Source organism: Mesoplodon densirostris, chromosome 16, assembly GCF_025265405.1.
Source record: "Mesoplodon densirostris isolate mMesDen1 chromosome 16, mMesDen1 primary haplotype, whole genome shotgun sequence".
NCBI classification, from domain to species: Eukaryota; Metazoa; Chordata; class Mammalia; order Artiodactyla; family Ziphiidae; genus Mesoplodon; species Mesoplodon densirostris.
Window position 1 is genome coordinate 37,988,367 of NC_082676.1, and position 12,160 is coordinate 38,000,526.

Below are 12,160 nucleotides of genomic sequence, written 5' to 3' on the forward strand. Positions count from 1 at the left end.
AGAGGCATCAAGGATGCCTGGAGTCAAGTTTTTTGCCCTGAATACCTGGAAAAATGGTGTTGCCATTTGCAAAGATGGAGGAAAAACTAGAGAAGGAGCAGGTGGCAGGTGGGTGGCAGGTGGTAATAGGATTCGGGGTTTGGACCCTTAAGTTTGAGTGGCCCATTAGACATCCCACCAGGGAGGGCAAGTAGGCCACTGCCCATAGGAATCTAGAATTTGTGGGAGAGGTCCAGGCTGGAAGAGGCCAGCATAGATGGTCTTAAAGCAAGGGAAGAGGCTCATCTATAGCAGCATGGAGCCCAGCTGGAAGGCTGCTGCGTTGTCCAGGAGAGAGACTGGGACTGTGTGAACAAGAGCAGGACCCATCGGCTGGAGAGAAGGGTCAAAGGCATTCAAGAGATTTATTTAAGGGAATTCCCTGGCAGTCCAGTAGCTATAGTTAGGACTCCTTGCTTCCACTGCAGGGGGCACGGGTTCGATCCCTGGTCAGGGAACTCAGACCCCGCAAGCCATGTGTCCAAGAAAAAAAAAAAGAGAGAGAGAGAGAGAGAGATTTATTTAATACAACTACACTTTATTTCAATTATGAAAAGAATATGTTTGTCGTAAAACGTTAAAACAGTGACAGAGGCTTCCCTGGTGGCAGTGGTTAAGAATCCGCCTTCCAATGCAGAGGACGTGGGTTCGAGCCCTGGTCTGGGAAGATCCCACATGCCATGGAGCAGCTAAGCCCGTGTACCACAACTACTGAGACTGTGCTCTAGAGCCCTTGAGCCACAACTACTGAGCCCACGTGCCACAACTACTGAAGCCTGCATGCCTAGAGCCCGTGCTCCGCAACAAGAGAAGCCACTGCAATGAGAGGCCTGTGCACTGCAACAAAGAGTAGCCCCCACTCGTTGCAACTAAAAAGAAAGCCCACGGGCAGCAACGAAGACCCAGTGCAGCCAAAAAAAGAAAACAAACAAATAAATAAATAAATTTATTTAAAACAAAACAAGACAAAACAGTGACAGATATTATGAACTAGAAGCCACAGGCCCTGTGACTGACCATGTGCAGATAAGCACAGAACTGGCACCTGGGGGAGGGTTTCGACCAGGATGTGTAGTATTTAAGGTTTCTGCCCTGACATCCAGAGGAGACAGGCAGACGGTCAATGAGGCATTCGTGTGGCACACAGGCTGGAGACTTGGAAGGCAGGAGGAGTCTGGCTTGGGGTGGAAATGGAAGTTGTGGGCCACAGTCTAGGGAAGTATGTGCAAATGTGTGTGTCTGTGTGTGTGTGTCTGTGTCTATGGAAGAAGGTGAAGGTCTGAAGATGAAACTGACAGGTGAGGGATGGCCAGAGACGGAGGAGCCAGAACCATGGCAGGAGCTAAAGTAGAAGCTGCTGCACAAGGTGCCATGAGTACCCGAGCAGCCACCTCCCTGGGATCAGGGACCACTTCACAGAGGTGGGGCATTTGACTTGGGGTTTAAAGGATGAGTAGGAGGTGGCCAGGTGGAGAATGGGGGAAGGGCATTCTAGGGCAAAGCTGTGAACAAGGACATGGACAGTGAGAGAGCAGGGCTTAGTCCCTGTGGGAACCAGGCAGTCCCCACAATACACATCACTCGCATTCTTTAATGTGGTTAATTGATGGAGATTCAGTCCAGACCAATGTTCTGTAGAGCCCTCTCCCCACTCTCATTAAAGGGGCATCACTGTGCCCCAACATTGGCATTCTGCACCCCTCTACTTGTTCAGGTTTCCTTTTCTCCTTGAGGAGCGGGGGAAATGCTGGTGCCACAACATAGCTTTCCAGGTCCTTTGTGGTCTGGCCCTGCCTCGCTTCTTGGAGGCTGCCTTCCCTCCCACCCTGTGAGCAGCCTCTGTAATGCCTGACCTGCACCCTCCTCTCAGGCCTTTGCACATGCCTGGGGCCCTCTCCTCCCTCTTTTCTCCTCCTCCGCATGCAGCTGGCCAATGACTTCTAGTCCTTCCCTCCTAGACATCACCTCCTCCAAGAATTTGTCTCTGACCACCCAAAAATGAGCTTTGGACTCCTTCTGCGTGGTCCCACCAAGACCTGTATTTATCCCGACTATAGCACTATTGTCCTGTGTGCATATAGTGTGTGTTAAGTGTCTGTCCCCTCATTAGATGGGGACACATAAAGCGAAGGAACGGGGTCATGTTCTTGTTGATTCCCCAGGGCTGGCACAGAAAGTGTGTTTGCAGACTGAGTTATAAACACTTGGATGCTTGAATGAGGCGTGTTCTTATAAAGGAGCACTGAAGGAAAGGCTGGGCGTCTGGGAGCTCCCTCGCCCCAGCACGGTTTGGGGTTTCCATCCCAACAGCTGGGAGGGTGGGAGTGGGGATCCCTAATATTGGGAACTGCTGCCACCTGCTGGGCAAGGCCGGTGTTGCCTTGCCCACGCCCTCACGGCTGAGCACCTGTGTGCCCAGGTTGGGATGATGACAGTCACTACCTGTCCTCCAGAAGCTCTCGGGCTGGTGTGAGAGACACCCTGACAGTGACAAGACAATGATGTGGAAGTATATGGGCTTTCGGGGTCTGGAGGCGGAAGGGGAGGCAGCTTGTGTAGAATTCAGGAATTCTGTCCCCGGGGCAGAGTTGTGAGGGGCTCAGAGCAGGAAGGGCCAGCCAACCCAGGCTCCGAGGCTGGGGAGAGTGCGTGTCCATCTGTGTGTGTGTGTGTGTGTGTGTTGATGTTCTCCTGTTGTGGCTTTTCTGCTGCTTTCTGGCAGATTTACTCCCTCTTTCTCCTCCCCTGGGAAGTCTGGCCCTGGCCCATTATTGTACAAAGTGCTGGCCATTGTGTAAGGGTCACTCTTACTGTGACCCTATCAGGAAGGCCCTCCTTTAGTTCCATTTCACAGATGAGGACGATGAGGCTCAGAGAGGTAAACACAAACCAGGTACTGAAGTTTGGGTGACATGGTTTGTAAGCCACCTAGCCCTGCAAATCCAAGCTGTTTTGACCACAAAGTCCAGCCCTGCCCAGCAGGCAGCTCTCCTTCCCTCTTCCAGACTCCCCAACCCCAGCCCACCATCTTCTAGCTCAGTCTTGATGCCTGGGCTCAGCCATCCTGGGGGCACAGCAGAGGAGGGAGATACGGGCAGTAGGCAGCTGGGGAATGAGCCTCAGTGCTCAGTGTGTGATATTTAAGGTATTTGTGATGGAATTGACTATATGCCTGAATACATTGCCCTCCTTTTCCCAATGAGAAGATTTTCAAAAAAGAAATTTGGCCCAATAGTCTAATTAAAACATTTAGGGATGCAAATGAAATAAGCGGCTCCCTAGTAATGATATTTAGTGAAAACATTTAAAATGGAAATACTTTAAATCACATATATTTACAAATAACTTTATTTCGAAACAATTCTTTTCCACGCTCATGGTTTGTGAAAGTTTATTCAAACCCTTCACTTGCATTTCTGCTTCTCATTGTCATATCATGTGTCATCCCTAGCATCTCCTTTGAGTTCTCTAATACAGTTTTCTTGAATGTGTCATCTTCACTTGTGCTTGGAAATACAGAACTTTTTTTTTTTTTTTTTTTTTTTTTTGGCTGCACTGCATGGCATGCGGAACTTCCCTGACCAGGGATTGAACCCGTGCCCCCTGTAGTGGAAGTGTGGAATCTTAATCACTGAACCATCAGGGGAACCCAGAGCTTTTTGAATCCATGAATGATGCTGTTGCTGGAAAAATTATTCCAAGTCATGAGAATGGTCATTTTTCATCTCAGTGGTAGGTTAATATTTGTGATCTCCCTAGGGTAGTACAGAATTATATAAAATAGCACTCTCCTAGTCTTTTATCATTCTCTTGCCCTGCTTTCTTTTTCTTCACAGCACTTCTTATCATCTGGTATACTCATTTGTTTATTGTTTATTGTCTATCTCCCTTCCCTAGAATGTGAGCTCCGGTGGTCAAGAAACTTTGTCTTCCTGTTTTATGTCCGTCACTTGGAAACATGCCTGAAGCATAGTAGGTGCTCAATAAATATCTGTAGAATGAACGAATATAAAAGTCTTAGAAATGTTTGATAGCCCAGTGGCAGCCAGGACCATGCATGCAGATGGCACTGGAGTGGGATGGGAAGGCAGCCCTGCCGGACCCACCCCCATGTAAGGAGGGCATCTAAGTCGGGGGCAGCCTGTTGTCTCAGAGGATTAGCTACCTACAGGGAGACTGAACAAATTATAAAATATATTGAAGACAATTGGGGAAAAGGAAGTAAAAATCTGGAAAGGGGGAAAGCTAGGATGAACCCTGTGCCACTGGAATTTAAGGTCTGAATGGAAACTATTTTTCAATATATGGAAATTGTATTAGTTCGGGTTTTCGGAGAACCAGAACCAATAGGATAAATATAGAGAAAGAGACTTATTATGAGGGATTGACTCATGCAATTATGGAGGCTGAGAAGTCTCACAATCTGCTGTCTGCAAGCTGGAGACTTGGAAAGCAGGGTGGTGGAGTTCCAGACTCAGACAGAAGGCCTGAGAACCAGGGAGCTGTAATGGTGCAAGTACCAGTTCAAGGGCAGAAGACGACCAATTCCAGCTCAACAATCCGGAAGAGAGAATTCAGCCCTGCTCAGCCTTTTTGTTCTATTCAGGCCCTCAGTGAATTGGATGATGCCCGCCCACATCGGGGAGGGCCACCTGCTTTACCCAGGCCACCAAGTCAAATGCTAACCTCTTCTGAAAACACCCTCACAGACACACCCAGAGGTAATATTTAACCAGGTATCTAGGCATCCAGCAGCTCAGTAAGGTTGACATATAAAATTAACCATCACACAGATAAAGGAATAAACATAGGTACAAATGTGTATGTTTATGTGTATATATAAACATGTGTCTACTGAGTGGGCCTGGCAGTAGAGGTTACCCTAATTGCATTGAGCACAACTAACACCCAGATCTTGGTTTCTCAATATTATTCTCCACCAAAAAGAAACAGGTATTCTTGCTGAAATGGTTAATTCCAGGGCTGGGGCAGGGAAAAACAAGATGAACCTGGAATTATCTTTTTTTTTTTTTTTTTTTGCGGTATGCGGGCCTCTCACTATTGTGGCCTCTCCCGTTGCGGAGCACAGGCTCCGGACGCGCAAGCTCAGCGGCCATGGCTCACGGGCCCAGCCACTCCGCGGCATGTGGGATCTTCCCGGACCGGGGCACGAACCCGTGTCCCCTCCATTGGCAGGCAGACTCTCAATCACCGCGCCACCAGGGAAGCCCCTGGAATTATCTTATTGAGCCAGAAAGAATGGACGTGTCCAAAGAATGATGCGACGCATCAAAATGACAAGAGGTCAGCAAGGGGCACCCGTTGACCAATCATGGGACAATTTAAGCATCAAAATAAATGACAGGAATGGATTATAACCTATTGAATAAAATAGGTAATCACAAGTTCATCTGATAAATAAGTAAATGAATAAATAAATGGGGTGAAGAAAAAGTTTTTTATAATAGGCCAACTAATAAATGTAGAAGAAATGATAAAATTGGAAAATCACCATTTGCAAACCATTGTATTAATAATTAATTCAGGCAAGAAACATCAATGGATGCTGAAACCTATGAGTGAAAGTGGGATGAAGAAAAGGATGTTTCATAGTCTTAAAGTACCTCCCTTCCCCAATACCTACTAATTATGATCAAGTGATCAACATTACCAACACCAGTCATGGTTCTAAATGATACTGAATACAAGAACACAGCATCAGGAGTTCCCTGGCGGTCCAGTGATTAGGACTCAGTGCTTTTACTGCCGTGGCCTGGGTTCAATCCCTGGTCGGGGAACTAAGATCCCGCAAGCTGTGCGGCGTGGCCAAAAAAAAAAAAGCACAGCATCGTTTTTGTGATATTTCTGCCCAAAATATGTAACAGTGGTCTAATTGTGAGAAAGAAATGGACAAACCCAAATTGAAGGACAGTCTACAAAACAAGTTCCCTGTAATCTTCAAACATGTTAAGGTCAAAATTAAAAGGCAGGCTGCAAATTGTTCTAGATTGAGGGAGACCAGAGAGATGTGACAACTGGGTGCAATGTTTGATACCATATTAGTTTTTTAACCCTAAAAGGATATATATATATATATATATATATATATATGTATATATATTTTTTGACATTGAAGAGCAGTTTGAAATTGTTTCAAAGTAAAAAGTTAAGATAAAAGAAATGCCTGGCACGAGTGTTAGACCTTTCTGGCTGACTCCTGCTGGCCTGTGGGATTCATTATTGGACAAGCTCCTGTGGAACCCCTGTGACTGGATGTGAGGGGCCTTTGTGCTTCCACTCTTCCTGACTCCCTGACACCCTTTTCTGATTATATCTGTGCTTCATCCCTGCTAGCCCCAGAGATCCGAGAGCAGAGGTCCTGTCTGGATCATGACATACAGCAGCCTCCAGAAACACACTGAATGAATCTCCTCCACAAAAGGGGTTTTTGGGGGTATAGCTCAATTCCACCTCTTCACCTGGGTTCAACCAAAGAAACTGGAGTCTGGCTGTTAGAGGTGCACCTGGCTGAGGGGGACCCAGACAACCAGGAGTCATGTCTGCAGGGAGCTTCCTGGGGGGTCTTGGAGGAAGTATGTACTATTTAGAGTGGGGTTGAGGGTCTAATCCCCAAGATGGAACCTTGCTGCAAAGGCCTCTCAATGGGGAGGCCCTCTTACACGTTTGAGGTCACTTGTGCTCTCAATGGTCACATCGAGGGGGGTGTGGGATACTGAGATTCTGAGACTTCCCCTACCCACCCCCCCACTCAGAGCACAGCACCTCCACCCACACTCCAGGATCAGAATGTTGGGAATACTGGAGGAATAATGAGCACTATTGTGGGAATACTGGAGGATATTGCTAGCGGGGGACGGACCGTTCAAGATGTTAGGAGCCATGTGCCAGGAACGGTTGAACTTTTGCCCTTCCGTTTTCTGCTGAGCTAAGGTTATGGTTGTATGTGTGGTGATGCCACTCAAGCTTCCAATATGCCAACTCTTCAGCATGGGGGACTGGGGCACCTGTCTCTCAGCGTTGGCGTCATCCGGCTGTCACTCCTTTATCTCCTGACGTGAGTAGAGCGCCCCCTTGAGGGGAGGGGCATGCATACCTGGGCAAGGAATGGGTGAGGAAACTCTGGATCTGGCTGGAGGGTTCCAGGATCCAGGAGTGGAGGCAGGGACAAGGTCAGCCTACCCGGGGCGGGGCCTGACAGGGAGTGCCTTAACAGGAAGGGAGGGCAAAGGGCCACGTCCTCCGCCTGCCCCACCCTGCTGACAAGAGTCCCAGTCACCCGGCCACCCTCTCAGTCTGGGGCCCTCGAGGGGTAAGTGTCCTTCTGAACCCACCTTGTCTCTTTCCTGGGGATCAGGTGAGAATTCCTTTCCTCCTTTGGGGGGAGGGGGAACAAAACCCTGCCCCTTCTGCTTTCCTTTAGGTAGGAAGGGGCCACACCTACTAACCCCTCAGCATGATGCAGTCCCTGCCCATGAGACCGGGGCACTGGGGGGCAGGTACAGAACGTCTCAGACCCTTCCCCTCCTGACATCAGCATCAGGGCCAAGGCCAGGGCGGAAGGGCCAAGTGGGGCACCTTGTCCAGGCAAGCCGCAAACCACTACTCTCTCCTCTGTCACCCTACCACAGAGCCCAGAATCCCAAGTGGCTGGAGCACTGGGGGATACCCAGACAGAGCCCTCGCTGGACCAGGTCCTCCGGGAGCGGGATGAAGCCATTGCCAAGTGAGAGGAAGCTGCTTGTGGGGGACGGGAGGGTGGTGGCTGGCTCACCCTCAGGCTCCGTCCTGCCAGGAGGGGAAGGGGGGACGTCAGGCATTCCTGGAAGAAAAGCCACACTTTGTCACACACACAAATATCCACTCTGTCACAAGGAGGGGGCTGTGGCCATACTTGTCCACCCCCAGGGCCCAGAACCGGATCTACAGGGCCTGGTGCCCAGACTGCTCTCTCTGCCCCCTCAGGAAGCGGGCAGTGGAGGCTGAGCTGGACATATTCAAAGCCAAGTTGCGAGCTGTGGAGGCCCAGCTGCTGGAAGTTCTGGAGGAGAAGCTGAGACTGAGGCAGGAGGTGGAGGCCTGGGAGGTAGGGTGGACCTGCCGGCCGGGCCCAGGGGGCAGGGCCAGACAGGCACAAGCCTGGCCCCTGAACCTGCTCTCCTGCCTCCAGGACGACATGCAGCGGCTGGTGAGGCAGCAGGTCGAGAGTCAGCTGCAGAGAGAGTCCAGGGGCGCCCTGGGAGCCCCCATGGACCCTGGCACTGCCAGGACCCCCTGGGTCAGATTCTCCCTGAGTTGGTGGGGACGTTGGCGGTGAGAGAGCTCAGCCCAAGACCTTGGGAGGAGTAACTTTATTCATTAAAGTTTAAGGTCTGACGCACCCCCCACGCATCCTCGTGCCCTCTCAGTGCCCACCTGAGTCCTTCTGTGCAGAAACAAGGAGCAGCCCGCAGGGCCTTGAAGCCTGGGGTTTCGTGTCCCCTTCTGGCCTTTCTTAGGCCAGGAAGTCTCGGACGGCAGCCATGAAGTCCTGCGGGCAGTCGCTGTGGACCCAGTGGCTAGCGTTAGGCACGGTCTGCATCTGGGCCCGAGGGAAGAGCCGTCTAATCTCAGGGTGGTGGCTGGGACTGTCCGCCGGAGAGAAGGCCACCAAGAAGGGGTGAAAGTAGGAAGATGGAGAGGGAAGGAGAGAAGTGGAGGCCAAGCAGGGAGGGATGGAGAGCCACGTGAGTCCAGCTGCCCAGTGGTGTTTCTGGGTTTTCAGGCGCCCCCTGCCCACACCCCAGCCCTCCCCAGGCTGGGGGCTGGGTAAGTCAGGTATGCCCCTCCCACCACCCAGCCTGGCTTACAGCACGAATTGAGAGTTTCCACCCAGGAGGAAGAGGGCTGGCCCAGAGTAGGTTTCTGGTCGTGCTGGGAAGTTCAAGATCTTGTCCAAGTGCTGGGCCAAGGCATCCAAGTTAACCCTCCACGTGAAGCGCCCGTCCACCTCCACCAGGTTGGTGAGCAGGAACTGCCGCATGCTTATGCTCTGTGGGGGTCCAGCAGTTGCGGGTGGGAGGGACTCCTTGTGAGGCCCGGGGCCGCCACTCTTCCTTTGCCCACAACACCATACAGGGGCTTGGGTGCATTACCTGGATAACACAGCTGAGCTTCTCATCCATCAGTTTTCGGGCACTAGAGAGGGACGCCACATCCGGGATGTCTATGGCCCTCATGGCTGCCACGTAGTTTGGAAAGTTCAAGCTGGACGGGCTCTCTACTGGGCTGATGTCCACGGCAATCAAGCGCTCCACCAGCTCTGGCTGTGGGAGAGAATCAGACTGGGGACCTTAGGGCAGGCATAGCAGGTCTCAGGCCTAGTTCCTGGATCCTGAACTTGGCCATCCAAGGCTCAGTGGAGTTCCAGGTTGCCTACTGGGCACTCAGGGTCTACAGTGGATGGGAAGAAGCCCTGGATAGAGACGGCTCACCCTCTGAAGTGCCAGCAGCATGGCTGTCCTGCCTCCCATGCTGTGGCCAATGAGGACGCAGGGCACTAGGCCCAGCTGGGGCAGGAGGTCCTGCAGATCCTGGCTCATGGCCTCGTAGCTCATGTCTGGGCTGTGGGGGCTGTCACCATGGTTCCGAGCATCCACTGTCAGCACCTGGGGAGTGGACGAGGAGGGCAGCTCTGGCCTCCACATTCAGGGCATAGCCAAAAGCCTGGCAGATCTGCAGTCCGAGGGAGGTGGAGAGCCTGGGGTGGTGGGGAGATCCAGAAGGGGACGAAGGGCCCGAAAGGTGAGAAGGCCCAGTTCTCAGAACTTGGAGGCCCAGATGACGAACCTGGAGCCACTGTGCCAGAAGGCCCAAGGAGTGTGACCACGTCTCTGGAGGTATGGCCTAGCTGGGTGGCAACTCCAGAGAAAGCAGACACCAAGAACTGGCAACAGCTGGAGCACAGCAGGACGGGCTGCTGTACGAGGTGGAAAGCCCCGTATCATCCCTGGTGAACAAGCAGGGTCTGGCCCCCTTAGGGGGTAGAGTATTGGTGCTTAGGCATCTGACAGCAGAGCCTAGGTTAGGGTGCAGCACGCAGACCTGTAACACGAATGAAGGACAGGATGGGTGAAAGCACGAGGGAATGAATGGGGTTCATCTAGGGCCTGGGTCTGCCCTGGGGCCTCCAGCCTTAGAAGGTCAATCTCTTCTTTCATTTCTGTCGAGAAGGACCTGCCACTCCCAGCGTTGAGGACAGAGAAGCTGGCCACACCTCGGCCTCCTCTAGGGCCCCGCCCACCCAGGCCCCACCTCCCTCGGGTCCCCACCTCCCCCGGAAGCTCACCCTCCGGCCTGTCTGCTGGGCCAGGGCCTTGGCGATGGAGTTGAAGTTGGTTTTGCAGCCGAAGAGCCCATGCAGAAAGACGAGGGGCGGGCGGGTTGCCTCCCCGTCCAGAAGTCTGTAGGAAAGCGGCACCGGCCTGGCGGGAGGAGCAAGGGTAGGGGAAGGGTCTGAGCCGGCTGGAGAAGCGGCCTGGGAGAGGGCGGGCCCAAGCGGAGGAAGTGGAGCCATCTGGGTTGGACTGGAGGGGGAGGGGCGAAGGACGAACTTGCACCTGACACCCTTGACTGACCTCGGCTCAGTGCCGCCTTGGCTGCTGCTGGGTGCGACAGGCACTCTGGAGAAGCTGGGACTGGAGGGGCCGAGGCCCCTATGGGGGAGCCTCCAGGCGCGGGCCCAGCGGAGCATCTCCTGGATCTCCTTCCCGGCGCGCACCTCGTGGCGTCCCCCGGCTCCGCCTCGCTCAGAGCCCCGCCCAATTCCGACTGGAGCCCCGCCTTCTCCCCGCCCCCTATCGCGGAGCGCCCCTCCTTCCCTCACGTTTCCTTACGTAATCCCGGAAAACTGTCCCCCGAGGCTCCGCCCCTTGCGTCACTACGTAGCTCTGTGGGCACCAAGCCCACAGGCGAGAGCACCGCACCTGGCCACGCCCTGGGCGGAGCCAACCAATACCCTGGCCCCGCCCTGCTAAGCTCCGCCCGGCCCCTCCTTGCGCAGAGTTCTTGCGGGGAATCGGAGCCTGAGTTTTGGGAGTCACGTTCCCGCAGCTCGTGACGTACTGGATTTGGGGCTTGAACTCTGGCCGCGGGGCAGATCCTTGGCAAGCCGAGGAGGCGCTGCCTGGGCCCGCTGCGGACCCCGCACCTGGCTTGCTCCGGATGCTGTATTTTCTGTGCCGCTGGCGGTCGCAGGCGAGAGGCGCCATGAGTGGCTCCCGTCGTCGAGGTGCCAGCCTGGAGGCGCCGTGCTCTACAGCTGCGGGCCCGGGCAGGCTGGATGGAGCACCTCTTACCATTCCTGAAGTCTACTCTAGAAAGAGCTAGGAGAGACTCTAGAGGTCATTTCCAACCCGCCCTTCGACCCCCGCTCCCGCCCTTTACTGATGAGGAAACTGAGGCAAATAACTTTTACAAGCGGTATAACGTGACCTCTGGTCTGCGAGTCAAGGTGGGAGGTCAGGTGTTTGTACTAAAGGGGGCATTTGCTGCACTGAGCTGAAATGGTTCAGATCTGCTCACCCCCGCCCGCCATTTACCAGCAGAGAAATAAATAAGACCTTTATTTCCCACCCCCCTCAGCACATCGTGCAGGGAAGTCGCCTCCTTTTGGAGCACTGACTGGCTGCCATTTTCTCTGACCAGTCTGGGGTAGCGGTGGCAGTGGCGACATTGTCTCAGGTCTCAGCTGGCTTCCACAGCAGTCCAGCCTTCAGCAGTTGCAAGAGTAGCTGCTCTTTCTACAGCATTCTTCTGCTCAGAAACGGTCAGGGGTAATTTCCTGGTGGTCCAGTGGTTAGGACTCCGTGCTCTCACTGCTGAGGGCCCGAGTTCAATCCCTGGTCGGGGAACTAAGATCCCACAAGTTGCGCAGTGCCAGGCACCCCCAAGGACTATACTGCACACCTCCCTTCAGGTCCTTTCCCACACCACTTCCCACTGGGATGCTGTGTCCACTTTCCAGATAGCCAGTTGCCCAAGTCCTCAATGTCTTTTAAGGTCCAGGATAACTGCCACCTCTTCCTTAAGCCTTCCCAGCTTTTCCCAGTTGAAACTAATCTCT

The 12,160-nt window shown here is 53.2% G+C and overlaps 2 protein-coding genes across 4 annotated transcripts; one reads left to right on the forward strand and one right to left on the reverse strand.

The window, feature by feature from the left end:
- The first annotated feature begins 74 nt into the window (after positions 1–74).
- Positions 75–8,458, forward strand: LOC132476940 (BICD family-like cargo adapter 1). The gene is made up of 6 exons (XM_060079201.1): positions 75–108; positions 2,459–2,526; positions 7,274–7,369; positions 7,689–7,783; positions 8,023–8,143; positions 8,228–8,458. The coding sequence occupies exons 1-6, from the start codon at positions 75–77 to the stop codon at positions 8,372–8,374; spliced, it is 561 nt and encodes a 186-aa protein (XP_059935184.1). The 3' UTR covers positions 8,375–8,458.
- On the reverse strand, positions 8,394–10,840 carry ABHD11 (abhydrolase domain containing 11). 3 transcript variants are annotated; one of them, XM_060078382.1, is made up of 6 exons: positions 10,674–10,840; positions 10,385–10,520; positions 9,531–9,704; positions 9,192–9,362; positions 8,907–9,088; positions 8,394–8,600 (listed from the first exon to the last, which is right to left on the reverse strand). In XM_060078382.1, exons 1-6 carry the CDS (start codon positions 10,787–10,789, stop codon positions 8,552–8,554), a joined length of 828 nt encoding a protein of 275 aa, XP_059934365.1. In that variant the 5' UTR covers positions 10,790–10,840; the 3' UTR covers positions 8,394–8,551. The 3 variants fall into 3 exon arrangements, with proteins under 3 accessions (XP_059934365.1, XP_059934362.1, XP_059934363.1); XM_060078379.1 differs by having other exon boundaries at positions 8,394–8,638; XM_060078380.1 differs by having other exon boundaries at positions 8,394–8,684.
- Between the last annotated feature and the right edge of the window lie 1,320 nt (positions 10,841–12,160).